The 27,674-nt window shown below is 44.8% G+C and overlaps 9 protein-coding genes across 9 annotated transcripts; 5 read left to right on the top strand and 4 right to left on the bottom strand.

Moving 5' to 3' along the window:
* Positions 1-139: 139 nt before the first annotated feature.
* Positions 140-7,529, top strand: BDB00DRAFT_218532 (uncharacterized protein). The gene is made up of 3 exons (XM_053116514.1): positions 140-6,859; positions 6,950-7,055; positions 7,185-7,529. The coding sequence occupies exons 1-3, from the start codon at positions 367-369 to the stop codon at positions 7,396-7,398; spliced, it is 6,813 nt and encodes a 2,270-aa protein (XP_052985382.1). The 5' UTR covers positions 140-366; the 3' UTR covers positions 7,399-7,529.
* A 635-nt stretch (positions 7,530-8,164) lies between these two features.
* On the top strand, positions 8,165-9,636 carry BDB00DRAFT_866609 (uncharacterized protein; the record flags this gene model as incomplete). Its single annotated transcript, XM_053126246.1, has 2 exons — positions 8,165-9,254; positions 9,362-9,636. 2 exons carry the CDS (start codon positions 8,165-8,167, stop codon positions 9,634-9,636), a joined length of 1,365 nt encoding a protein of 454 aa, XP_052985381.1.
* Positions 9,637-11,666: 2,030 nt separating this feature from the next.
* On the top strand, positions 11,667-12,668 carry BDB00DRAFT_752374 (uncharacterized protein; the record flags this gene model as incomplete). Its single annotated transcript, XM_053118640.1, has 3 exons — positions 11,667-12,207; positions 12,280-12,305; positions 12,447-12,668. Coding segments are annotated over 3 exons (789 nt in total), but the record flags the coding sequence as incomplete, so codon positions are not given.
* Positions 12,669-13,145: 477 nt separating this feature from the next.
* Positions 13,146-14,227, bottom strand: BDB00DRAFT_753809 (thioredoxin-like [2Fe-2S] ferredoxin-domain-containing protein; the record flags this gene model as incomplete). The annotated part of the gene is made up of 4 exons (XM_053118715.1): positions 13,146-13,319; positions 13,408-13,621; positions 13,712-13,962; positions 14,111-14,227. 4 exons carry the CDS (start codon positions 14,225-14,227, stop codon positions 13,146-13,148), a joined length of 756 nt encoding a protein of 251 aa, XP_052985379.1.
* Positions 14,228-15,502: 1,275 nt separating this feature from the next.
* On the bottom strand, positions 15,503-15,777 carry BDB00DRAFT_727123 (uncharacterized protein; the record flags this gene model as incomplete). Its single annotated transcript, XM_053118258.1, has 2 exons — positions 15,503-15,560; positions 15,674-15,777. Coding segments are annotated over 2 exons (162 nt in total), but the record flags the coding sequence as incomplete, so codon positions are not given.
* Positions 15,778-16,659: 882 nt separating this feature from the next.
* On the top strand, positions 16,660-18,808 carry BDB00DRAFT_783213 (uncharacterized protein; the record flags this gene model as incomplete). Its single annotated transcript, XM_053120361.1, has 9 exons — positions 16,660-16,669; positions 16,748-16,788; positions 17,160-17,222; positions 17,305-17,339; positions 17,442-17,449; positions 17,522-17,569; positions 17,786-17,836; positions 18,357-18,365; positions 18,762-18,808. 9 exons carry the CDS (start codon positions 16,660-16,662, stop codon positions 18,806-18,808), a joined length of 312 nt encoding a protein of 103 aa, XP_052985377.1.
* A 1,419-nt stretch (positions 18,809-20,227) lies between these two features.
* On the top strand, positions 20,228-21,385 carry BDB00DRAFT_948806 (eukaryotic translation initiation factor 5A). Its single transcript, XM_053129558.1, has 4 exons — positions 20,228-20,276; positions 20,404-20,612; positions 20,845-21,089; positions 21,199-21,385. Exons 2-4 carry the CDS (start codon positions 20,407-20,409, stop codon positions 21,216-21,218), a joined length of 471 nt encoding a protein of 156 aa, XP_052985376.1. The 5' UTR covers positions 20,228-20,276; positions 20,404-20,406; the 3' UTR covers positions 21,219-21,385.
* An 8-nt stretch (positions 21,386-21,393) lies between these two features.
* On the bottom strand, positions 21,394-22,700 carry BDB00DRAFT_218334 (uncharacterized protein). The gene is made up of 2 exons (XM_053116513.1): positions 22,493-22,700; positions 21,394-22,408 (listed from the first exon to the last, which is right to left on the bottom strand). The coding sequence occupies exons 1-2, from the start codon at positions 22,649-22,651 to the stop codon at positions 21,791-21,793; spliced, it is 777 nt and encodes a 258-aa protein (XP_052985375.1). The 5' UTR covers positions 22,652-22,700; the 3' UTR covers positions 21,394-21,790.
* A 1,507-nt stretch (positions 22,701-24,207) lies between these two features.
* BDB00DRAFT_866603 (uncharacterized protein) lies at positions 24,208-27,400 on the bottom strand (the record flags this gene model as incomplete). Its single annotated transcript, XM_053126245.1, has 9 exons — positions 24,208-25,028; positions 25,169-25,474; positions 25,595-25,742; positions 25,899-25,997; positions 26,100-26,179; positions 26,295-26,724; positions 26,807-27,020; positions 27,094-27,188; positions 27,287-27,400. The coding sequence occupies 9 exons, from the start codon at positions 27,398-27,400 to the stop codon at positions 24,208-24,210; spliced, it is 2,307 nt and encodes a 768-aa protein (XP_052985374.1).
* Positions 27,401-27,674: the final 274 nt, after the last annotated feature.

The raw sequence follows: 27,674 nt of genomic DNA, 5'->3' as shown, positions 1-27,674 counted from the left end.
CTCTCTTTCTCTGCTCTCCAACCCCTCTTCACGCCCTTTCCCCTTCCAGTGTTACAGTATAGTTGTCAGCATAACAAATCACGCATTTTTCCACCCCTTCGTTGAATCGAAACTGTACACGAAAAATGAAATCCTATTCAACCCAAAATCCGAACACCCGTTCAGGAGTTGATTGTGTCTCATATTCTTTTTCTTTTTATTTCGCTCTCTCTTTCGCTTTCTTGTTCCCTTTTAATATCTTCTTTACAACCTTATAGGGATAGAATCAGTTTGACTATTGAGGGTAAAAAGGCTCTCCATTCTCTTTTGTTGCTTCAAGAATCTCAACTGTCACTTGGACAAACCAAACTAATTTAGGAGCTTTACATGATAACTCAAGATTGGGCGATGAAGTCAAGAAAGTCAAAAGCGTCAGGTAGCAACAGCAACAATAACATCAGCAACAAATTTGACGACCATCGTACCAGCGCCTTGTCCTTCTTTAAAAACCGTCTGTTTAGCAACAGCAGCGAGAGTTCTGCCGAATCATCGCCATCCACCTCGTCTTCGCGTTCAATTCCACATAGATCGCCGCTATCGATCGACATTCCACAGTCAACCAACAGACGGGCCTCATCCACACCCGATCGACCGATCTCAAAATCGTTTGAAGAACCTTCGTTTTTTGAAGCATCATGCAGCAACACAAGCGCTAAAAATAATAATAATAACCCGCGCCCGGTATCCATGATGATGGGTTTGCACCGGACAAGAACAGGCGACAGTAGCGATAGCCATCATGTTGTTGCCAGTACCCTCACTACTACTGCTGCTGCTGCTACTACTACTACTACTACTACTACTACTACTACTAGTACGAGTGCTACTGTTGCCAAACGACGACAACCGCCAGACGATGCAGACGAAAAGAAACGCACGAGCTTTATCGTCATCAAAGAAGGGTATTTGTACAAAAAGGCCGACTTCCGAGCGTTTCACAAGGCACACAATCACCGCGGGTGGAAGCTGTATCGCATTGTTCTGCGTGGGCATAAACTCTATCTGTACAAGCTGTCATCGGAGTCGCCGCTCCGATCACTCGTTTCGTCGCCCAAACACCATCGTCAACAAAAGCAACAACAACAACCACAACCACAACCACAACCACAACCACAACCACAACGAGAGGAGCCCCTGGTTATTCACCATCCTGCCGAACTCTTTAACAACGAACAACTCCGCGACAATTATATCTATGGAGCCATGTTCATCAATAAGGATCAGCACCGCGTCGGTCTACTGATATTTACAGACATGCTCATCATCAGCACCTGCATCTCACCACGGTTCCACTGGCAGGAGGATTGCAGAATCCCCCTCGACAAGCTGCAGGTGGAAAAACGTGGCGACGGCTTGGCACTCACGATGGAAGACGGCGAGCAACGCGTGTACACGGCCATCTCTGCTGACGTACAGTCAGCATGGTTGAATGCTTTTGAATCTCAAGTCGGACTGCCGCGGATTACAATCAGCAAAGAAGACAAAGAAGAACGGCTACCTCGTGACGATACACAGTTGCACGTCATCGAGGATGCTAGCGGCACCGGTGGACGACGCATTGTGCAAGGAGGGACAGTTGGGGCATTCATCCACGAGCTGCTAGTGCATGATCCACTGGACGAGGAATATATGAATGCTTTTCTACTCACATTCCCCATGTTTACCAGCACTGCAACCGTGCTTGATATTTTCAAAGCGTACGTGTCACATACACCTCACGTGTGCGGCCGTCTTGTCGACATTTTCCAAGTCTACTGCACGCATTTTGCGCAGGATGTAGTGGGTGAAATGGCGAATGGCATGATATCTATTCTTGAGACGCTGGAAGCGAGCGAGAGTGTTGACACTGCTGTACGAAAACGAAGCGCACAGATCAAGCAATTGGTGCTTGCCACTGTTACACGCAATGGTGACGAGGCTGGTGCAGAATCATCGTCTGCTGCTGCTGCCGTTGTAGTACAGACAGCAACAGCGGCAATAATGGCAAAAACATACGATGATGATGATGATGATGATGATGGCGATGGCGGTGACGATAAAGGCATTGGGACTGTCGAGGATATACCCGGATTCAGAAGATCGCATGTCGCTCGAAGACCTAGCTCAGTCAACCTGTCAAACATGTTGATCACGGGTCTGACGCCATCCTTGTTCCTGACCATCGATCCACTGAGCTTTGCTGAGCAAATCTATTGGTTCCACTTTTCGCAGCATCGACAGCACGAGACCACACTGACAAGTCCGCTTTCCTATGTGCCACGTCCACAAACATCGCCACAGGTGATCAACTCGCTAGTGTTCACAACTGCATCGCCGCATTTCCTAACAAAGCTAATACGACACCACATCCTGATCGATTCGCAGCAAGAAGATATGATTGGTATGGAAAACGACAACACGACGCTGACACGATCGTTGCTGCTTGAGCATTGGATTCGCGTGGGCATCGCTTTGACCAAGCTAGGCGATATGACGGGTTGGTGCGCTGTTGCCACAGGGATTTGCTCGCTAGGTGTGATCCGACTCAAGGAGTCATGGAAATCAGTGAATCGAGGCTTAGTAGCTACGGTGACGCAGCATTGGGTGGACAAGCTCGCAGAGTATGGGTTCTTTGCGCAGGACATGTGGATCGATGAATGGGAGAAGAAAGCTGCCATTGATGCATTTGCTCGGATTATGGATCCGCCACGGAACAGCGAGCTGCAAGGACTGCCCTTCTTTGGCACGCTTCGGCAAGCGGTGGATCGTCTTCGAAAGCACGTCAAGGATGAAGATGATAGTGGAAAGGGAACAGTCAATTTTTCAAAATATCGGCTGATTTATGATGCCGTACGCCAAAGCCTGGGCATCTGGAAAGCGTTGCACAAAAGAGATAGTAACGAAGAAGAAGAAGGAGGAGGAGGGCAGGCACCTCCTCCTCCGTTCAAGGTGGTTGGTCCTCTACAAGCCTTTTTCGAGCATTCTGTCACCGACTTTATCTCCGTGCCGCACGATTTCAAGTACTTGCAAGAATGCTCGCAGGCATGCGAACCTCGGATCTTTGGCCAGAGCTATGATCGACATCGCAAATTTGACTCGTTGCACGGAACAGATGTGGCGCCGCCTTCCTCAGCCACATTGACATTTCCAGAGGTTCTAGAAGGGTACACCTTATTTCAATCGCATCAACACCCTCATCATCATCACCAACACGGCCAAGATGCATCGTCGTGGACGACATCTCCACGATTTCATGTGCGTAAAAAGGCCTCATTCCAGAGCATCAAATCAGAGGAGCCACCTGGCACGCCCTCCAGCGCAACGACTGTGCCTCGTCCCGCAGCACCAGAACATGCTCGATCGTCGCCCCGTGTAACCAATCGCAAAATGTTCCGGCGACGAACGTACAGCTTTCCGCCCGGCGGCGCAGGGAGTGGTGTCGTTGGCGGCGACACGGAAACGATCAACAGCAGTAGCAGTAGCAGCATCAAAAAGAGCGAGGAATATTCAGACAGCTACCTCGACTCGCTTCACAGTAAGACATGGCTCGGCTCATTGATTTCCCATCGACACGGGAGCTATTCGGCCAAAGCAATCCTGGATGCGATGCAGCGCAGGGAGAGAGGTCCGAATGACTGGATGCTGATTGTAGAGAATGGCAACTTGATACTCAAGGCTTCCACATTGGTGCAGGCCGATGACTCGGTGACAAGGAAGCAGCCATTGAAAAAGAGTACGTCAAGCGGGTTCTTGGCGCTGGCAGAAAAGGGCAGCTCGGGGATACGGTCACGATCAGGTACGATCAATAGCATGACGCCAAACGAAGCACTACAAAGGGACGACGATGCGACGCGATTGATGGCGTCAGAGAACAACAACAGCAAGGACAATGATGGTACGCCGATCTTTGTCAACGTCAAGGCGGGTCGGTTGGAACGGTTGGTGGATATCCTGGTCAATGGCGTGTCGCGGTACAACGTGGACATGCGCGAACATTGGCAGCTTCCAACGAGGCTAGTGGAACAGCAGTTTAGCGCTCATCATTTGGCATTGGACGAAGAAGAGTACACGAATGCGTTCTTTGTGACCTATCGCAGCTTTTGTTCTGTCGTGGAGCTGTTGGAGCTATTGCGCGAAATGTTCACGGGGGCAGTAGCAGCTGGACGCCGTGCCAAGCAACAAAAGACGAGCATGCTTGAAAGTGTATTTCAAGCAACATCCACAACAAGAAGCAGTAGCAGCACAACAACAGCAACAACAGCAACAAGCACCAGCAATAATAGCAGTAGCAGCACATCAGCTGACTTTGACTGGCGTACGGTTGCTTCGATCCAGTTACGCGTGGTGAATCTCATGCTGCACTGGATTGAAGAGCACTTTTACGACTTTGTTGACGAGATTGAGATCTTGAATCACGTCGGTCGCTTTCTGAAGCAGGCGCAGGACGCTTTGGAGGAATGGCGTTCGGTTATTCAACAACAGCAAGCAGCAACGACAACAACGACAGATGAGCAGACGGCTTTGACAACAGCAGCACACATTGGCCGACAGCTTCAAGAACTACGAAAACACTTTATCCACAAGATCCTATCACCGAGCTACGACCTAAAAGCGATCGACTATGACACAGGCTGCAGTCGGAAAGTGGACGAGTTGTACAAGCAATTGACGAGTGGAACACAAGGTTTTCGCACGGCGATAGCGCAAGGCACACGCAAATCAATGGCATTCACATTATCGGCGCAGCCCCTGGACGATAACGCAATGGGCGCGCACAGCCTCGTTGATCAGCAGTCTGCAGCAACGCTGCTGAAACAAGCAGACCAAAGCGTGCGGCAATTGTTCGCGTCGGTGACGCTGCAGGATTGGATTCAGACGTTTGATGTGTTTGAGGCACAGTCGAGCGACTTGTATGCATGGCTGCCGTCCCACAAAGCATCGCATTCACCGCCCATGTCAAAGACACTGTCGCCTGTGCGAGATGCGCCAACGGCCCAGCCTACCGACTATCATATCCCAGCAGATGATGTCATGGTGTCTGATATTTTTACAGCGATCGAGGGCGCCCGCCGTTCCATTGTGTCACCATCCGCATTTTCGGCCGATGACCTGCTGCTGGCGTTCCCTAGCTCCATCCAGTATCTGTACTGCATGCACTTTATTATCCGCAGCTGGGTCATCCATGAGATCACACCGCGTAACATTGATTTTCAGACACGTGTGCAACGGATCGACACATTTCTGCAGATGGTTGTGATGAGCAAGTCGGCGACTGAGCGGATGGCGTTGTTTCCAGAACTCAGGGATGTCGAGGATCGACCGCGACGTGTGCCAGGATTTGTTGAATATGCAATTGCAAGTGCGCTGATTAGTCCTGAAGTGCGGTTGTTTTCGCGCGCATGGATGCAAGTTGGACGTCGATACGGACAGATGCAGCTGGATACGTTGGAAAGTTTACTCAGCCATGTGCAACAGACGATCACAGCCGACAGTATGGTACTGGTCCCGAGTGTAGGATGGGTCTTTGATCGGATGCTTGAGTTGTGTGCGGCGGTTCCAGACACGCACAACCAGAATGAGCACATGATCAACTTTGATAAACGGCGCTATGTGTTTCATTTTCTGCAATTGGTGATGAACGCACAGATGGATCTGGAGGAACAACGACATCAGTCGGTCGGTCCAGATGGAGGCGAAGCAGCAGCAGCAGCAGCAGCAGCACAAGGCTATCTTTCGTTCATCATCAGTCCGGATATGCGCAAGTCTACCTGGAAGGAACTCAAGGAGTGTGCCGTCAAGGAGAACAAGCAAGGAGGGAGTGGAAGCAGCATGCCGCCTATCCGCAGTGGCTCAACGAAACTACAACAAGGAGTGTTTAGCAAACTCGTCAGCGAGCAGCTCGAAAAGCTCAAGCGGGATATCAAAGAGCGGGACCGGATAGACAAGGAGTGGCGTGATTTGCAACACAAGCTACAGAAACGACAAATCGAGCAAGCGCGATATTTGGAAAAGCAGGAGCGCAAAAGTCATAAGCATGGTCTTCAGCAACAGCAGCAGCAACATTTGCCAAAACTCAACTCATTATTCCGCGGTTTGCGTCCAGCCCTCTCTTCATCATCGTCATCAGCAATAGCAGCAGCAGTAACAACAACATCTTCAACAGTAGCAGCAGCAGCAGCAGCAGCAGCAGATCCCACTTACTCGGTTCAGTTTCAGACTGCAAAGGCATCCACGGTGATAAACCTTATTCATTCCACAACCTCGGTGGCTAGCGCATATACCAAACGCGATCACGTGTTCCGGATAGTGACCGAGGAAGGCGGTCAATATTTGTTCCAAGCCACGAACTGGGAGGACATGCACGACTGGATGCAACAAATCAATAATGCGGCGCGAGAGGGAACAGTCAAACGACGCAGTGTGCTTGCGTCTGAAAGCAACGAGCAGCAGCGCAACAGTCGGTTTGGTGAAGAAGGTTCTTCCAATACGGGTTGTGGAACGTCAGCAGCAGCAGCGGTGACGAACACAAGAAAGTCTGTGTACGGCGTAGATCTTGTTGTGCTGATGGATGATGGTTCGGTGCCACTGCTTGCGGAAAAGTGCATTGCAGAAATCGAAAAGCGAGGGCTCGAGGAGGTGGGCATCTATCGCACAGCTGGCACGGGCTCTGTGGTAGAGCAGCTCAAGGCCGCGTTCAATGCGGATATGCGCAAGGTGGACCTGAGCGATCCGCAGTGGGCAGACATTAACGTGGTGGCGGATGCATTCAAGCAATTCTTGCGTAATATACCCGGTTCTTTAATGACACACACCTACTATGATGAGTTCATCCATGCGGCAGGTAAGAAAGACTCTCTTTACACTCTAGGAAGACCATGTAGCAAGGCAATCATAACACGTTCTTTTTATGTTTATGTCACACTCACAACAGCGTCTGAGGATCACGACCAACGGGTTTACCTGATCAAGCAGGTTCTTCAGAAGCTTCCGGACCCCAATTACACGCTGCTGAAGCGGCTCGTCGAACACTTTGTCATGTAAATAAGAGACGGCTTGCCCAAATAGAGAGAGAGAGAGAGAGAGAGGGCTACTAAAAAAAGATAAGCACCCAAAGGGACTCATTTATTTCTATGCTGCCACTCTTTTACATATATATATATATACAGTGTGACGGATCTCGAAGCGACCAATCACATGTATGCAACAAACCTCGCTATTGTGTTCGGACCGACATTGCTGCAGCCAGCGCCAGGTCCAGCCTCGTTTGCAACAACCATGTCCAATCTAGGCCATCACCAAACGATCGTGAAATACCTGATCTTGCACTTTCATTATCTCTTTGACATTGAGGGCGAAGAAACTGGAAACGACGACGACTAGACTGACTGACTGACAGACAGAGGATACGATGGTGGCAGCAACAAACAACAACAACAACAATAAATAATTATAATAATTAATGATAAATAGTATTTAAAAAGAAATAAAAATTTTCCCATGATGATGACGATGGATTGTAATAGTAAGAAGCACACGGACAGCGCACTTGGAGCAGCAGTAGCAGTAGTAGTAGTTAGTACTACTATACTACTACGACTGCGTGTGCCCCCCCAAAGATAGATTTTCGCTAATGGGATTGTGTAACCGTGGGAATGGATCGACGACTAAAGAGCCCCCACCCAGCTCCGAATTTGGTTGATAGCAGCCATCATCCCGTCGATCATTATCGGGGTCGGGGGATGGGGGCGGTGATTCTGTTTTTGTGTACGGGTTTCCGTGTGTGTGAGGTAGAGGCGACGGCGACACGCTCCAACTTTTTTCATCACAACAGACGCTGACATATGGGCTTGATGAGTGAGGCAAGGATGGCATCATCATCCATCATCATCCATCATCGATCATCGGCGGAGGCGGGCAAGTGAGTGAGTGAAGTGAGGAAGAGTGTGCACAAGAAAAATGATTAGTTTTAAAATATTAAATGATGATGTGCCAAGATTAAACAGCTAAAACCAATCTGTGGATAAAAATGGGCCTTGCCTCTTTTTCAGACTCTCTCGCTTCTTTTCTTCTTTTCTTTCTTTCTTCTTTTTTTCCCTCCTTCTTCCAAACCCTACACTCTTTTTTTCTTCTGCTACGACACGAACGAATGGACCTGACCACACTCATGAACAACGATCGATTGCTGTCACCCCCCGTGACCCCAAAGTCGTATCCCATGGATACCGTATCAAAGCACTACCATCACCATCACCACCAGCATGACGACGGGCATGAGGATCTGCTGCCAACTGTAATTTACATTCCTCCGGTGTCACCTCCTGCCTCAATGGACACTGTTGCTGCTACTGCTACTGCTGCTGCTGTTGTCTCAGATCGTCGCCACCACCACCACCAAAAGACATTCAAGTTTCATCTCGAACGACAAAAGGCTTTACCCTCATCCCTCGCCGTCGCTCCTCGACCCTTTCCCGTCTCACCACCACCTGCTATCCCTCCCACAATGGCTCACGTTGTACCCGAAATTGTCATTCCCGAACCATTACGACGACCGCATGATCCGAGTCGACAACGACAACAACAACAACAGGCACGAATCAGCGATACTAAAGCTCGAAATGTCTATCATGGAAAGCGAAAGGTGTCAACAACAACAACAACAGCTACTGCCTCGAATACAATGGCTAAACCAAAAAGGACAAAGCAAATGCCTCTGCGAGGGCTTTCATCCGATGCAGCAGACCATGCATTCTCTTTCTGCATGAATGCAGCGCAAGTGCATCAGTATGGCATGCAGGCTATTTTACAGAGGGAGCGACAAGAAGAACAGCGGCGCTTGGGTAATTACTATTGTTCATATCCTTATCATAAACACAGTCGCCGCAGCCAACAAGACGACAACGACAACAACAACAACAATAGCCGCAGCCGCAGCAGCAGCAGCAGCCTCATGACTGGATGGTGTAATAGCAATGAGACAGCCGTACTACAAGATGATGATGATGATGATGATGATGATGACAACATGTCATGTTCAACAGCAAAACGAGCCAGCCATAGCAATGCTTCGACATTGGCCTCGCAAGCGGACCGTCACATGAAAAAGGCCAAAACCGAAGCTGCAGCTGCATATGATCGCGTGGATGTTACCGTTGACGATTCGCTGGTGTATGATCCTGAATGGGTGCCTCTGTACGATGTGTTTGACAGGAAGCCCAATGTGCGACCGACTTACAAAGGTAAAGGTAAACACCCCGCCCCCCTTGCCTTTCTTTTTGCAATGTGACTTGAGAGAGAGAGAGAGTATATATATATACTAAACCTCGATGCTTGTTTCCGTTATAAGCCAACTCGCCGCTTCAGATCGACCACATGGAGTTCTATGAACACCTCCATCCCTGTGAAGCCAATATTGCGTCTCAATTGCGATTGCAGCCCAAACAGTACCTGATGTGCAAGCGCTCACTGGTTCTCGGTGCGCAGGACTCTTACAAGAAAAATGTGCCGTTCCGCAAATCAGACGCTCAAAAGCTGTGTCGAATCGATGTGAACAAGGTCAGCCACCTGTGGGCCTTGTTTGCACGATTGGGTTGGCTCGAGCCACATCCTCAACAACGATAGGGCATCATCATCGTCATCCACAAAGAATGTGTTTGGTCTCTGTCACGCCCTCCGTCCATCCGTCCGTCAGCATCATCCAATCATCCCTATGTAAATAGTATACAATCCCTTTCTCTTTCCCCGTTGTCGATCGCACTTTTTCTATACAACCCCCCCCTCCCTCCCTCGTCCTCAGCACACTCACATTCTCATACATACAAACGCACAAACTGCCATTGTCTTCTTTACCAGTCTCCTTCCTTGTCCTCTCTTCCCTTGCACCCCCTCCCCCCATCCCACCCTCCTCCAGATCTCCTATATATATATATAAAATAAGAAAAGCCCTCCCTCCGTCAGTCACTCACTCATTCATTCATTGTATTCATTCTTTGTATCCTACTACTACTACTACTACTACACACAATCAACCAAATCAATCCATTTCCATGCGCTGTCTTATGAAATCATCAAGAAAGAAACGTCGCCATAGATAGTAGATGGGCTGTTTATATCATTATCATTATCACCATCATCATCAGGCGCACACACACACAGCACAAGCAATAGCCCAATTATTGTGAAACCAGGTTACTAAATATGAATGCCAAATCGAAATTCAGCCAGAGCCATGGGGCAGGAAGAAGGGGCACACTTTTGTGTTGTCGTCATGAAGAAACTTTGTGCAACCCATTCCGTGGATTTACAAAAATAAATTTTCAACCTCATACTTTTTTGAGTTCCTGTGTTTTGATTGAAGAATAATGAATTTCAATGGGAAAAGGTAGGTGGAGGGGAAGAATTCATTCTTCAGTGCAGCGTAAATAGATCACTGCGCTAAATGATGTGCATATGAAAAAAAAAGAAAAAAAAGCTATAATGAGACACATAATAAGCTAGAATGGAATGGGCATGCAAACTCATTTTCTTGGCAGCTGCTGGTGCTGCTGAAGATTATGTTGTACACTTGTTATATATACGGGCTAGGTAGATCATGGTGCAACAACCATTGTTACCCCGTTCGGGTACACAGTCTGGAACTTCTTAAAGGGGGGAGGAGGTAGAGGTACTACGAGACAGAGGGAGACAAGTCCTAATGTATCCTACATAGATGGACCCAAAAAAAAAAAACGACGATCCACTTTTTGGTTGTGTGTGTGTGTGTGGTGCAACCGACGATACAACTCCGCTTGAATATGAGGTGCTGACCTCTTGCACTCGTAGTATGATAGTTTCTTTTTTTTTTTTTTTCCGTTGCTTTCCGGGAAACAGAGATAATAGTCCAGCCAGTTTTTAATGGCTCTGTCTCGAGAATTACCGGTCTATTTATTCTAACTGTTTTTTTTTCCAAAGGTTGAGAATTTGGTACTTCTTTAGCGCACACACACACACACTTCTTTTTAACAAAAAAAAAAAAATGTCGAAAGAGAGCAAAAAGACAAAAAAAAAAAAAAAAAGCCAGGGTAAACAATTCAAACTGCCTTTTCTTTTTTCGGGGTGCTTGTGTATCCCTCCCCAACTCGAGCGGTAAAGTTGAAAAAAGTCTTGTTCCTTTTTCTTTTTTGACTCTCTTCTTTTCCTTTGCCTTCCCAACACTCGCATAGACCGACAACCACCATTACTGCTGCTACAACTTACCTTCTTGTTACTGCTTTAACCCGCGAGCCATTAATACTACACGCTTCCGGCCCTTTAATTTACATCATCATCAGCAGCAGCAGCAGTAGCAGTAGCAGTAGCACCTTCCTAGTGTCATCATCATCCTCATCCTCATTATCCGCCGTAGATCTCCAATAAATCACTTTCAGAAAACCCCAATCATGTCCACGCTGCGGGGCGGCCGACGCCTCGTCGTCATCATTTCTGTTCTGTCAGCACTCTTCATCTACTCACTGTCATCCCTCTCCAACCACTACTCACATACCACCTGCCACGCCGCGCGCTCGCTATACCCGGACCCGGCACCAACCACAGAATCATCCACGCACGACCCTACTTCATACTACCTCAATCTCAACAGCCTGAACGCCACCGCCCAGGCCCGCGTCCACAACGAACATCTGCTGGTCCTGACACCGCTCGTCAAGGGCATCAGCACAGCCCATCTCCTCGACCGCTACTTTGAACAACTCGACGCATCGACATACCCGAACCATCTCATTTCCATCGGCTTGCTGGTCACCGATTCTGCCGACAGCACGCTGCTCGAAGCACTCGAGTCGCGCGTGCGACGTCTTCAAGGCCGGTGGTTCAAACGATTCCACGCGATCAGCGTCTATCAGCGCCATTTTGAGCTTACCCACAATGATGAGCCGTACGACCTGACGATCATGGCACGCGCCCGTAACTTTCTGCTGGCTGCCTCGCTGCGGGATTTCCACAGCTGGGTAGCCTGGGTCGATGTGGATGTCGTCAAGTATCCGCCCACCGTCTTTGACGACTTGATGCGGATCGATGGCGACGTTGTCGTGCCCAACTGCTTGGCGTACCGCGAGGACAATGCCTTTTGGGCATACGATCGCAGCAATTGGGCTGAAACGGATTATTCACTCGAAATGCAAAAGTGGGTGGGACAGGACTTTATTTTGATGGAAGGTAACCAAAAAAAAAAAAAAAAAACTCTATTTTTGGCAAAAGATCCACACCGCAAGCAACATAGCATCTAAGCCCTGTTTTCCCTTTTCTCTTGGGGCGTGTGTGCAAATGATTCTGTAGGATCTGGCCGTTCTTTGGTAAGTTTTACTTGTAGACCCCTTCCTCTCTCGCAAAAAAGCGCCCTCCCGGGTTCTCAGTGCTGGGTTTGCTCCTATTCTAATGTATCCACAATCTTCTAGCTGGTAGATATGCCAACACATTTAGGAAAAGAGCACAAGGTTCCCCTCGACGGTGTAGGTGCAACATTTACATTGGTCAAGTCGCACGTTCACCGTGAAGGCGCCAACTTTCCGCCGTTTGTCTACCAACATCAGGTCGAGGCTGAGGCGTTTGGTAAGGTTGCCAATGCCATGGGATTCTCGGTCTATGGTCTTCCTGGTTACATGGTTTATCATGCGGAAAGAGCGACGATCCAATAACAACATCGTCTACTACAACCCTTATCACTAACTACTATTACTGCTGCTATTCACCCTTTCATTTTCGTGTAAAGTTTCATTTTTTTTTCCACATGTCATTTTTAGCTCCTTTAGAATGTTTCTACACCTTATCTTTCTTTCCCTTTCTTTTCTGCATTTTTTCCCTTTCCTTCTATGTGTACAGTTCCCTCTTTTTCTCTATTAGCGAGTATCCCCAAACAAACAAAAAAATAACACTCTCTCTAATTTCCCACTCTCCCTCTTTTAAAACTGCTGATACTAGTACTGATACTGACGATGGTGTTGTTGTTGTTGATGATGGATGATGGATGACGGTGGTGACGATGCCGTGTATGTAGTATATGTGTTGTTTTGGTAGCGCCAGTTTCGTAGAGTAGTTTTATTGTACCTGGTTTATTTCTTCTTTTTTATCTATTATAGCTGTTTTTTTTTTCTTAATTACAAATCCGAGCGAACCTTGAAGCCAGGACCGTAGGGCTCTTCGGTCAAAGTGGTGTAAACACCAGGAGCAGGCTCACAGGTGTGACGACCTGTCTGAGGACCAGGTGTGATGGACTTGTTGTTCTTCAAGTTGTCCAAAAGCTTCTTGGTCGTTTCAGGAGTAAGATCCTCCTAAATAATAGTTTTCATGCAGAAAATCACCACAAAAAAAAGTCAGTATTTCTCCATCTCTCTCTCTCTCTCTCTCTTTCTTTCTTACATAGTAATCGTCGTTGATGGCCATCACAGGAGCATTTACACAGGCGCCAGCGCATTCGACTTCGACAAGCGTGAACATACCGTCCTTGGTGGTCTCACCCGGTTGGATTTGAAGATGTTCGGTGATCGTATCCAAAATCTTGGTCGAGCCACAACCACCCAATTGACAAGGTGTAGTGGTGCAGAGCTGCAAAAAGTATTTGCCTACAGGGTTTCTACAGTGTACAAATATATTTATATATAGCATGAGTTACTCCCCTTTCATGTCCGATTTGTGCCTTTTTCCATGACATTTTTTTTTATACCTGTTGAACATGGTATAGAAAGTAGCAACTTCATATACACGCATGGGTGGTACTTCGAGCAAGCGAGCAACTTCGTTCATGACCGAAAGGGAGGTGAAACCGTGTTGTCTCTGACCAAGATCCAAAAGAGGCATGATGGCTGCCTTCTTGTATTGGGAAGGATACTTTTTCAAGATTTCCTCAATGCGGCTCTTATTCTCCGTGTTGAATTCGAAAGGAGTGTTGGCATTGTTATCGGGCGTGTCACGATGCTAATTATTGCAACAAAACATTGGATGGATGGATGGTTGGTTTTTTTTTTCGTTTTTTATACTTTAGCATTGCGTTCATTTTCTCAAAGGCCAAAGTGTTTGTGTGTTTTTTGGTCCAGAGGATTCTTTATTCGTTTTCAAAATTTACCACAAACAGCGCGTCGGACATGCTGGCTGGCGATGCGTGCAAGGCGCGCCGAGAAATGGCAGTACGGCGAACTGTGGACGTTGCTGCCTGTCGAACGAGAACGCGTACCGAGTTCATGAGGAGAGGGGGGGTGTTGATGGAAGGTTTAGTGGAGCTGAAAGGGAAAAAAAATCAAAACGGGGATTGCTGTGTTTAGCGTTCGCTGTCGGTGGTAGGGGTGCTGTGACGGTTTTACTCCCACACAGCAGCTTTACAAAATGTATGCACTGAATCGGGTGGGGCGGGCTCTGGTTTTCTTTTTTATGCATTAAAAAAAACCACAGGTACCAAAGGCCTTAATCTTTCGAAATAGGACACAAAAAAGGTGAATGCTATTTTTTATATTTGGATCAAGTAAAGTAAATGTGTATGATTGACACAGCATCAATGTCATTGATAACAGCGAAAGATGCTAAACTGTTATGTAACGTAGCAGCCTATTTAAATATGTAGAGCGTAAGGATTCTATTTCGCTACTGTGAATACGATGCTAAAAGCAAACATTCACCTTACACAAGGATTATGATATCTTTAATAACTTACTACTCGATTACTTTAGGGCTTTATAACAAAAAAACATCATATCTACCAAGTTTTTTTTTAACATACTTCATAATTCTCTTTATTACGGTGCAGCTTAATATGAGTTGTTGCATTCATAGACAGCCAGCGAGCTGGGAAAAGTGCACGTCTAGATATACAATGCAAAGAAACAAGCCATGTACAAAATCCATATATCGACAATAAACGAGCAAAAATCATATATAAGTTAGACTAAACGAATTGTATACATACATACAAAGGAAGGAGCGGAAAGGGGTGGTGGGTTGAGAGCATATTTTAGGCATAAACCAAGAAAAAATATCAAATCATCCATTCGTCCGCTACGATGGTGTCTATACTAACACTATTAGTACCAGCAAAAGACAAAGAATTCAGTGCTGCTGTTGTCGTTCCTGCATTATTGTAAGCATTGATATGCAGCGTTAGAGCCTCGTCAAACGGCGCCATTGACATTTCAGCTATCATGCTGTTGATTGTGGTGGCTCCCGTTGGCAGAGATAGCTCTTGTACCGCTTCCGGCCGAATACAGGCATTGGAGTCTTGTTCGTCACTGGACGTATTCCATGGCGTAACACGTGCCTTTATACCGGCGGCATCGGTAGCGAGACCGAAAACAGCTGTACTGTCATAGTGCTGTAATTGCTGCTCTTGTAGAGCAGAAAGAGGTTGAACAGACGACAGGTCGTTTCCATATTGGCGGAGTTGCACCATGGATGCCAGCTGTCGAACACGTAGTATTCGTTTACACGACATACGAGTTCTTGACACAGTCTTCTTCTTTGGAGCGTGTACCTTGAGATGACGTCGTAAGTTGCTGATAACTGAAAATCTCTTACTACAACCAGAGCTAAGGAAAAAAAAACCAGAAATCCACGTTTGATGTGAATATACATGACTTTGATAGGAAAAAGGAAATAAGGTGCTGTGTTATAGAGTTGACACTGGATTTACAAGCCGTACATATGGCATACAAAGGGTTTTTCGCCTGTATGCGTATAGACATGGGGTTGCAAAGCGCTGGGTTTTGAAAAGTTTTTACCGCAGTACGTGCACCCATATGTCTTCTTTCGTGCTTTTGGAACGTCTTGTATGCTTATAGTGCCTGCAGTAGTGATGCTTGAGTCTGCCGAACGCTCATCGGATGCGCGGTTGTGTTTTTGAACAGCGTTTATGGTGTCGCATTGCTCTGACGAGTACTCTTGATAAACGTGGTGATAGTGTTGAATACGTAATGAGCCCATATATCAATAAAGTTGGGTACAGGAGTACCGGCAAAGTAAAAAAATACGATAAGAGGGTGACTCGAAATAAGGAATACTGGCTTCGAATGAGATGAAAAAAGAGAGGTTGGGCATATATATATATATATATATATATATTTATATTATGCACAGAAGCTTTGGAACCGGTTATTCTTTATTTTAGCGCTAAGCATAAACGAAACAAGGCGCTGTATTCTAGACCTCTCTCTCTTCTTTTTCATGATAGGAGTGCGTTTCTGTCTTTAAGCTTTGATGAAGCGTAAGTTCTTCGTAATGTACCGAGAATAGACTCACGGTATCTGGGCGCAATAACTTTTTCCTCTTTATGATAATGGAGCCAAGTAGATGCATATTTCTTTGGGGCACCTGACATTCGATAACCCGCCCATACATGTTCCGAGAACATCTAGAAAAAAAACTACAATGGCCTATCCGATTTCTCGTTTCTGATACTATGTAATGATAATTGATATAGGCATCTTTTGGATATAGTTGATGCAACCCCAATTTGTGATTGTATCCAGTGGTCATTACAGTATGTACATATTTTCTGCTAGTTACAAATATTCAAAATGGAGTATAAATAACTTTAAAAGTTACTACACATACCGGTAACAAGATACAAAATGAGAAGAAGGCTTCTTTGACATTTTTTGGTTTCAAAAATTAGCAAAAATCTAGGCCATGTTAGCAGGTATGTATAGCTCATGTTGCATTGCACATTTATTGTTTTACATAGAATGACCCATGATGACCGTATATGTTTATAAAGTTCACATATTGGAATATGTTTTGATTTGCCCAAACAAACTGGTAAGCAAAACATCATTTTCATTGTGCGTCAATATGTTTTGCATACTTTATGGACAGAGAAAGTGTAATAGGGTTTTGACTTGACTGCGATTGAGAAAAAAAAAGGATGATCCCGTGGTTTTCTAAAGGAAAAAAAAAAAGAAGTTCTCAGATGAAGTTGATTGACTCCGTATATGCTGTAAACATTCTGACTATTACCATAAAGAAAGTGTTGTAAAATGCTGCGCTGCCGCCGCCCGCCGTCAATTCCTGGAATGATAAAGCATAGCTCTTTTTAATTGACATGGACAGCAGTCCCTTCTCCGCCTTTTACTATCCTCTTTACTAACCCCTGTCGCTTCTCATGTTTCTTTATATTTCTTGCTAATTAGCATTCTGTGTGCATCGAAAAGTCTACTACAAGATTCTGTAAATACATAAACCAAACACACACTGTAAGTATAATTTTTTTTCGTTCTTATGATTTTTCAAAACATGTTTGTTAGTCGACCAATACAGTGAATGTCCTTATTCAAGTTTAGAACCTACTTCCTCAAGGGATTAATGATAGGGTATACGAGAATATTCGAAAAGCCGTGCTCGTCACATTCCATCTTTAATGTGATATCAAGATGCATAACTGCAGCAGTTCACAAACATTTACTGTATATTAGAATTACCAGTATGTATTGTATTTGTCACTTTATTCTTCCGAGGAGTAGGGGCATTTATGTATATATCCATTCATTTGTAGTCATTGTTATTTTCCTTTTACTCAGTAGAGCCGAAGTTGTAACAAAAAGTAGCTGTCGCTCCTTGCCCAAGCAAACAATACAATCAAAGTTAAAATAAACTATCCTACTGTTGTGTAAGTATATAAGCTTTGCTTTACCATTCATTCCTTTCCCTTTATATGTGAATATGTCGTTATTTTATCAAATTTCAGGAGATCATGCGGTAATGATGCATATTCTAAAATACGATGATCGCGTAATAGTATACATTATCTGTAATGTAGTAATAGTATCTAGCAACTATATCTCATCGTGTGTACTGTATATTACGAAAGGTATGTAAATCGAGAGTGAGAGATGTTTACTGAACACAAGTGGTGGGAGATAATAGATAGATGGTAATGATGATGTGCATTATTTTGTTTATACTACTGTAATAAGAGGGAATAATGGTATTTTTTTATATTACAGCCACAAAAGAACCCAAAGAGCCAGTGGACTAAACAAGTGCTACTGCACCACTGCTGATCTTCCATGTGACCTGAACTGTCATGCATTAGCGTTCTCTTTGCAGCTGCATGCTGCAATCGCGATTGGGTGGATCATCAATTTTTGGGTCAATTGTTAGTTTGTAGTAGTACATAGCCAGCATTGCACATTCTCAAAAAAAAATTTGGGGAGACAAGTCTTGATATAGTAAGGCCCCAAATCAAAAAGTAGACTAAACATCTATTCTATTTGAACCGATTTAGTATTATCATTGATTATGCTGGGTGGTCTCCCGGAATATTAATTCAAGATGTGGCACACCGCCGAGATTCGCTTGGTTTACAGCTTTTACTGCTGTAACATTAGGGAAAGAGAGTAAGTTCGGTTAGAGATTTCCAGCTTTCGCTTGAGCTGTAAAGGTGGTAGGGTCATAGAGCTGTACCTCTGGGTCGACCGATCGAAATTTACCAATGGTAACATAGGCTGGTCATGCATCCTTTTTAGGGAGGAGAAAAAACAAAAGCGCTATACATATTAGAGCCAGCATCTTGGGAGATTGTTCTTATTGCATAAGCAGAACCAATATTCTACTCCTGTTATATTATAATATAGTTTCCTCCTTTATATTAGCAACAAGTGCTGCTTAATCTCTGTTTGGGCATACTCGTCGGCTATCGAAAATTGTTGCTGATCAGATGGGAGCTATGCAATGCCATCAGCTAGCCACCAGCACGCATAGATGGCTGCTATGGAATCACCTGTACATAATAGTACTCTGTCGATTTCAGATCAAATCTCACGGTTTCTTGGATACCTAATTAGTATACAGCGCAGATTAAACGTAACGCTGTCATTTCTAGGGGCGAGCACGTTTAGCATTGACAAAAAGTGATTAGCCATCAGTTCTTTACACGAATACAATAAACCTCCATTAACAATCCGTCATTACTTTTGGTCGTGGCAGGTTTTAGAGTGAGTGACTAGTAATGGATAGAAAAGCAAGGAAATTAAATTGTTAGTTCTTCACGTGCTATACTTAATGGGCGATCTTTAACTTCTTCGCGTACCATGTATCGTAAAGTCAAGGGGGATTACTTATCCGAGCAACCTATCGAGCAAACTACTATTTGTTTGTACAAAATATACAATGTATGTATGCATCGCTTATTTATGAGTATGTTTTTTAAGAACATTATGCATATATTGTCCTTAAAGATGAACTTTTCCTTGACAAGACGGCTTTTTTTATTATATTTACATCTCTTATTTTTTTACTGACATACCATCTTGGGAATGTCTTGTAATGTTGGAAGCCCACAGCAGCACTATCAACAATTGATGTGTATGTGTTGTAATAATATGGAGGGCAGAATTTAGGATTAGTATGGCAGCTCTATCTCAGACAGCAATGTCTACCGACATTTACAGTAGAGATTCTATTAATTTTGCCACGCGGGTATAGCTATAGAATGTGATTGATATAGTTCACTACCCGGGCATTCAAAGGATTTCTCCCCTTCCGTTGTATGACACGAAGTAAAGGGAAGCGAGGCAGGGACCCCCTAGTGCATCCTATTTTGGTACATCAGCCCTCTTAGTGGGGTCTCAATTGTCGGAGATGAGTGAGAGACGGTTGGAGGTACATGTCCATTGGTGGTAGGTTACTGTTGTTAAGTTCAACTTGCCTAGTAAGAGTGTGTAGATTGAACCAGTACAAGTGACAGAACGCGAATAAAAGATGGTGCTCTTGGATTCAAGTAGCTTTATATATTACGAGCTGCGGTGGATCGATCCGCAAGACTGCAGGGACTAAGATCCATGTCTTTCATTTTGTCGTATTCTTGCATATGTCCTGCTGATAGTACAGGTCAACGAGGAGCTCTTTTGGTTGGTCAAGCATAAAAGTCAGTGACACCCCAATGTTTAGATACTATGTACCATATCTTTGGAAAAACGTCATCTCAATAGTGGTAGCACTGGAAGACGGTAATGACGGCATTAGAGAATGAAAAAGAGAAATATTTATTCATTTGGATAGGGTTGAGTGATGGTCGTGGTATCAGTAACAGCTACGATGATAATTTCTCTTTAGTGGTGTGTGTAAGAACGGACGTGGGCGGAGGAGCGAACGAACGAACGAACGAAACAGGTTTGGGGAACACCAGATCCGACGTTTGACGGATTTTTTTTTATTGTGGCTTGTTCAAATTTTTACGTTGGCTTTAAGATGCAGCTTTCTTTGTCGAACCTTTTTTTTTACCTTCCTTTTCATTACTCTTCTAAACGGTGAGTACAGGTTTTTTTTTTGCATCACAAAGAAAAAAAAGTGCATTAAACAGTTATAGAAACAACAAGAGTGGAGGAAAATATATATGTAACTCTAAACTTTTTTTATTTGAATAATTTTATATAGAAAATGTCTGACGATCACGAAACCACCTTCGGTGCCGCCGATGCCGGTGCCTCCTTGACCTTCCCCATGCAGTGCTCTGCTCTCCGCAAGAACGGTCACGTCGTCATCAAGGGTCGTCCCTGTAAGATCGTCGACATGTCGACCTCCAAGACCGGCAAGCACGGTCACGCCAAGGTCCATCTGGTTGCCATTGACATTTTCACGGGCAAGTAAGTATCGTTACAGGTTAAAAAGTGCTATAGAGAGAGGGAGAAAAAAAATATCACGCTGTGTGTGTTTGTATTGTTCTGTTGGTGTGGAACCACACACACACACCCACATTATAGCGCAGCATGTAATATGAGGAAAAGGGCTATTTGGATTATGTGTGTGTGTGAGTAAAAGAGAAAGAAGCCTTATATTAAATTCGCCTTTTTTTTTTATCTCGCTGTGTTCTTGCAGGAAATTGGAAGACTTGTCGCCCTCGACCCACAACATGGATGTCCCCAACGTCCAGCGTAAAGAATACCAGGTCATCAACGTCGAAGACGGTTTCCTTAGCTTGATGTTGGACGACGGCGATACCAAGGATGATGTCAAGCTTCCCGACACCAACCTTGGTGAGCAGTTGCAAAACGACTTTGACGAAGGCAAGGACTTGTTGGTCACTGTCGTATCTGCCATGGGTGAAGAACATGCTTTGGCCTGTAAGTTATAACGACATATGCTCGCGGAATTAGTGGTTGAGTGAATGAATGAATGTGGGAGACATGCTTACTAACTGCACACTTTCTTATTGTCTTGACTCTCTTACAGACAAGGAAGCTCCCAAATAAGCTGGTTCTTTTTTTTTTGCATCATGTTCTTTTGTATTTAAGAAAAAGCAATACTTCCTCCAAAAAAAAAACCTCATCTACGATCTCCCTTCCGCTTATCACTTCTCACAACTCACATAATAAAAAGTCGAAAAAGACATTTGCACTGCAATTGTATGTACAACGCCTCCATTATCATCCGTTTTCGTTTTGGTTTGGGAAAAATGGGTATCATGGGAGAAGGAAAGAACCGAGGAACAGCGAGCAAGGGCAGGCCCTTCTAGTCTGTTTTCTCTTGTTCTTCCGTCCTGCAATGTAATTATGTTTTTTTTCGGGTGTGGGGGTAATTGGAGCATAAAATACCGCGTGGTGATTGAATGGTTGGAAAGAACAGAGAATGTGGAGCGTATAAGGATGTGTAGGGAATATAAAACTTTGTACATAGTATGGCAGGATTGCTGGTGGGAGTAAGCTATTATATAAGAAGGAAGTCTATAGTATGTTATAACAAGTGGAGGAGCAGGTATACAGTTCTAAAGAAAAGGCAATGGATCAACCATTTTCTCTCTTTTTTTTTTTTTTTTTTTCTAGCTCTAGTCGCTGTGGGCCACATCCATGATCGGCTGTAAGGTCATTGTCGGTGCGGTGGTAGGACTGGAAGGTGAGATGGACGACCTTCGGCGATGACTCGATAGGGCAGGCGAAGACTTCCGTCGAGCGACAATGGATTGGATCAAGGTAGAAATCGACTTTTCTGGTGGTGGAGGTGGAAGAATGGTGTGGTTGTTGCCAGCACTAGCAAGCAAAGTACTAGCCGGCCAATCTGCTTGCACAGGCGATAGTGGTGACAAGGGCGATTTGTGAAGCGAGGATGAGGATGAGGTGAACGAGAAGGAAGGAGAGGGCGGCAACGATTCGCTAGAGGATGACTGCTTGTTGTTGACATCGAAGCGTTCAAGCCATTTCTCGAGGACGTCGTTGTTCTTGGCAGCGGCGCGGCTGTTGGTTGTCATATGGTCTACCCAGTCTTCAAGGGTCTCTTTTGACTCTGCGACGAGGATCAGATCCGGCCGATGCTCCTCATCGCGTGATACAAGTTGAAAGGTCTTGTGAGACGGGGTCCGGTTGAACACAATGCCTCGCTGTGATGGTGCGCTAGCGATGACGTTGTAGTGCTGAAGTTCGAGGATGGCTTTGGGTCGAATGTCATTCTATTGTGATAACAGGACAATTAGCACCTTTCTTGATACGTGTGTATCGACCGGGACGATTGACAAGTAATTTATTTTCCTTACCTCGCCACTGTAAAGGCGCAGTTGTGGACCGTCCAATGTGCAAAAGTAGCGACTGTGCGATGCTCTCCACACCAGATGTTTCCGTAGTTTGCTGATCAGAAGCCAGCCCTGACAGTCGTGCGAAAGCGATGCGTTGGAATAGTTGTTTGGTATTGACATATTACTTGGAATGGTATATAGTGTTGCTGTAAAGAAAATTAAAAAGGAACAACGGAAAAGAATGGAGAAAGAATTTGTCGAAAAGGCTTGTTTATAAAGGAGACTCAAAGGATTTCCAAATGTGCTGTGCTATTGTTACACTGCAGCTTTCAATCTCTCATTGACACACCCACTCACACCGATCGTCCCGCTCTGCAATATTACATTGATGACGAATCCTTGTTTCTTTGCATGCACACACCCACCCACCCACCCACCCACACACACACGCGCACACCCTATCCTGCCAAAAACAATCCACCGCCGAAGGCTGCTTGCGCGGATGCCGTGCTAACTCGCGCGATATGCCACGACTCAACCAAACAGGACAATAACCCGGATTCCTGTTTCTTTTTCCTCTTTGGTTTGTCTTGGGTGCTGACCAATTTCATTGTCTACTACGTACTACTACTATTTTCATCAGAATTAACTTCCTCTGATCCACTAAGTCATTTTAGTGGATCCTAACCAACTTTCTTTGTTAATGTTACTTCATTTGCAGCATAGAGAACGTGCATCAATGTGTACATCACAGCGTTCTGAAACAATAACAACTACGAAACAAGGTTTCCTTTAGCCGGTGCGCATATTCTACAGACATACTAGCATACATATCAGATAGCCATTCTTTTGTCAGTGTCCGTAAACATAAGGCATAGGACTTATATCTTCATAAATGAATGCATGCCTGTGTAACACACCCTCGCGCGCGAAAACGCACGCCTCGCTGCCATGGCAAAATAAATAAAAAACGTGGTGACCACTAAAATGAAATTTTATAGGAGGTGTGGCTAATCGCATGCCCCCCTTTCTTGACCGTTGCTAAACCACTATCATATATACACTAATGCTATCCCATCACACACACGCAGATTCGTCACTTTATACGTTTTTCTCCTTGAAATAGTTTCCCCCTTGATAAAGAGACAAACAACAACAAAAATTGTCGATCAGAACATTGTCTACCAAAGATATTTTTAGTAGAAAGAGTCAATTCTTTTCGTTAATTAAGGCGAATTAAGCTATATCATACGCTGTCGCTGAGAATCGGACAAAGTCATAGAAATCGATCGATTACTAGGGAAAGCAGCAGCCGGAGCAGAGTGAAAGTGGTGGAGTTTATAATCCTAATTCTTGGGGATAAGCTATGTAGTATTGCTTTTTAGTCAGGCAGTCATCTGGAGAAAGGGCAATCGGCAGCGGCGGATTGCGCGGAGACTGCGTAAACAAGGGACGTTTTGAGACGCTTGGGACGCATGCCGCCAACGAATGCTCATATCCCAAAAAGGGAATCTAGCTTCAGGGCAAGCTTGGCTTTCGCGCGAAAGCCCTCTTTTTGTGACACCACGGTTTTTTGTTTTTTTCTTTTATATTAGATCGTCAGTAACATAATAGTAAGAATCATCAGAGTATGATACTACATAGTAATGGCTTCGATGTTTGCAAAAAGAATAGATTTTATTATTATATTTTTATTTTCGGATACATACACATAACACACATAGGAGAAAGATTAATTATTTTACAACGGGTGCAGGCGAAGAAGGTTCAGGAGTCAATGGCTGTGCCACAGTAGGTGGCAACTCCTTTTGTGATGATGATGAAGTGGATGGCTTCTTTTGATGTTGATGTTTTTGTTGCTGCTGCTGCTGCTGTTGTTGTATTAACGACGGACTACGCTGTAGAGCATTTAGCGAATCTTTTCTAGCTAGAAGCTTTTTTCCTCGAGAATCTGATCGCTCTAATGGGATCCTGGACGGAGGTGGTAAACTAGGCAAAGGTGGCTCGTTATTGTAGCTATTACTATTGCCTAAATGGGGCGAAGGCGACGGGAGAGTGATCGTAGATGACCCTGTCACCGGCTGCTGTAATAACTGCTGGTCGTTCATGGTTGCGGCGGTGGATTGAAGCGTTGCTGCTGACGCAAATTGTTGTTGAGGATTTTGGTGCTGCAGTTGATGGGAATTATTGCTGTTATTAGTAGGTAGAGGGGGTCGCCCTGTATTGACACTGCCCTTTCTTTGTTGTGGTTGCTGCTGCTGTTGTCTTTCTGCAATCACCGACTCTACCGTGACGAACAATGTGTGATGATGGGTGATGAGGTCGGAAAACACCTTATCGTTGCACCATTCGCCCGGATTTTCGGCATTGTTATGATCGTGGAAGATTGCGGGTGTGAAAATCAGAGCCAAGTTTTGTACGTTCATTTTGTTGGCTTCAGCATAACTTGTTACTTGTGCCAAATGCTCAATCACGGCCTTGAGTGTATTTCGATGAGGATCAGACAACTCTATCAAGTTGGATTCTAGTTCACGTAGTCTAGTAGGATCATCCTTATCTATCAACAGTGGAGAAAAAAAAAAAAAAGAGGCAACCCCATACATTTCTAGTAAGCTACCACCATTTTTCTCGCAAACTGCATTTTAGGGTTGTCTACAACTGTTATCAAGTTGACTATGTAAAAACAAAAAGACTCACTGGAGTATTCAGCTCGATACTTCATGGGTAATGCAAACAATGGAAACTCCAGTTCACGGAGATAGACCTTGAGCACCGATGCGATCGTAAATACGTCATAGCTGCCGAGATTGACATTTACTTCATCCTTTTCAAAGTCCACTTTCAGGGCTTCCAAGTTACTTTGTCTGCCAGAAACTCGGTATATGCCTTCCTTTTTAAGACCACCTTGGTCTTCGACAGCTTTGATACATTTCTCGACAAGTAGTGGGACAGCTCGGTGATGAATCCTGGCATACGATTCCAGCGAGGTTCCGAATTGAACATCTGATAGTAGAAATATCAGGTTACATGAACTTGCCTAATGCATGATAATAGCGCAACAATAACCACAGAGTCCCGCCTCTCTTGCTGTGTATTATGTAAGATAAAAAAAGCCAAGTTTACCTTTTAATATGCCGTGATAATAGTTGTCATAATGGATTTGCTCTGGAACGTTGAATTGGCCCTTGAGTTTATCGAATTCGGTGCAAAACAAGCCAACATCCGCACGACCATCCACTTGTTCCGTAGTCTGGAACACGGTTCGAGTCAGCTATATTTACATACCAAAAAAAATACACACTTGCAAATAAGTAAACTTTTCTTTCTGCGTCCCAATTTGCATGCATGCAATATTCTGAGGAACAATGGGCATATAAGGAGCAAAACCGCGGCGGGGCACAGGCTTGCTCTCTTAGCGTGGACTTACTGCAGATTCTTTCTCTTGCATATCTTGTTCAACCGTGAGTATGTTGTGTAAGACGGACTTTGTCATTTCCGACTTGTCAAAGAACATGACCTCTACATGCTAGCGAACCGAAAACAACGAAATATCACCATTGCCCCGCGCAATGCATTAGTGACGGTTGACATAGGAGCATTGCTAATTTTTTTACTATTGACTGCAAACCTTCATAGCATGCTGGCTTGTTTCCACTTGTTTTCTTCGTAATCGTTCCATAAACATGATGCTTTTACGGTAGTCACGATCTAAACAATCACATAATAGGTCTGCTTAGTAAAAAAGGGTATCTTTTCTTCGGTGCCTTCCGCTCTTCCCACACCGTAAATTTATATTTATAATAGAGAATTAAGTCTAACTCACCCAAATCTATCATATCACGCTTCAGTTTGGCGGCCCTTGTATTCGGATCCACTGCCGACGACATTGCATTCACAATCTGATTTCGTAGTGCCTTCAACCCCGCCATGCGGCGCCTGTGCGAACTATGCTCATGCGACGCAGATGAACCCGACTGATCACTGTCGCTGGATTTTCGCGGCCCTTGTTCTTCTAACACTCCCCCTCCACCACTTGCTGCTACTGTGCTAGGCGGAACTGTTCCTGCTCCTGTTCCTGATGCTGCTGCTGCTGCATGTTGCTGTGCCTCTTCTTCGACCGCATCAATTTCTTCGCATTTGGTTGTATAGGCACGTTGTCGCTTACTAAAGTCGCGCGACCGGTACGTCAAGTAATTCGAATTCTTTTCACCAAGAATCGTTTTAATCTTTTTGCGTCGGCTTTCTTGTGTTTCCTAAACGCAACAGTATTTGCTTTGAGTTTCCTGGCGACGCTATATATATTCTACGAGGTATGTAATTACAATGAAAGGGTACCTTGACATTGTAGAGTCGTTGCAGCTGAAGTTTCATTGTTTTTAATACCTCGCGTCGTCCAATGACCATTCGGCTCATTGATACCTCGTACTGAATAGCGACTTTCTGATATGATGTCCGTGCGTCACCAAAGTAACGCACCTCTGGTTCAGGTACAGGGGCGATTTTTTCAATACGTTCCAAGGATTGTACATATGATTCTTCGGCTGATATGCTAAGGTATATGAAGGAACAGAATCTTGTAAGCTATTCCGTGTTACAATGTAGACGGAGGGAGTCAAAGTTACCGTGCAGTGAGGACGTTGATAAAGTGGTCCAAATCTTGAATGTTCCACTTGACCAGCTTGTTAATGAAGTCCAACTGGGCATTCACGTTTGGTAACTATAGCAACAAAAACCACGATTGTTCGTGTAAGCTGTCTCTTTTCCTACATTCACTTGAAGCACTCAGCGGCAGAGAGAGAGAGGAAGGGTGATTACCTCATTACTAGTGTCAACGACGACGGGAAGTTGTTGTGGATGTTGCTGAAGTTGCTGCTGTTGCTGTTGCAGTTGTTTATGTTGCGAGACGCTCTTTCCTCGTGGTCTAGCCATAATGAAGATGGGTGGTTTGTAATGAGAGAAAGCATAGAGGAAATATGTAAAAGCACCCGAGAGGATACTCGCATATTGGAGCCCTTCCCAAAATGTACGTGGCAGTACCAAAAAAGGACAAGGTCAGAACAATGAGAGAGCGGGTAATTTGAATAATGGACTGAAATGTGGCGTCGCGCGTTTTCCCTTCTTTTTTTATAGCTTTTTTCTAATAATAATTTTTAGCACGGTTCGACAAAGTGCATTTTTCTAAAGGACAGAGTAGAAAACAAAA

The sequence above is a fragment of the Zychaea mexicana genome (genome assembly GCF_025766255.1).
Source record: "Zychaea mexicana strain RSA 1403 chromosome Unknown BDB00scaffold_2, whole genome shotgun sequence".
Taxonomy (NCBI): domain Eukaryota; kingdom Fungi; phylum Mucoromycota; class Mucoromycetes; order Mucorales; family Lichtheimiaceae; genus Zychaea; species Zychaea mexicana.
The sequence above is the reverse complement of the archived record's forward strand: the minus strand, read 5'-3'. Positions and strand labels throughout refer to the sequence as shown.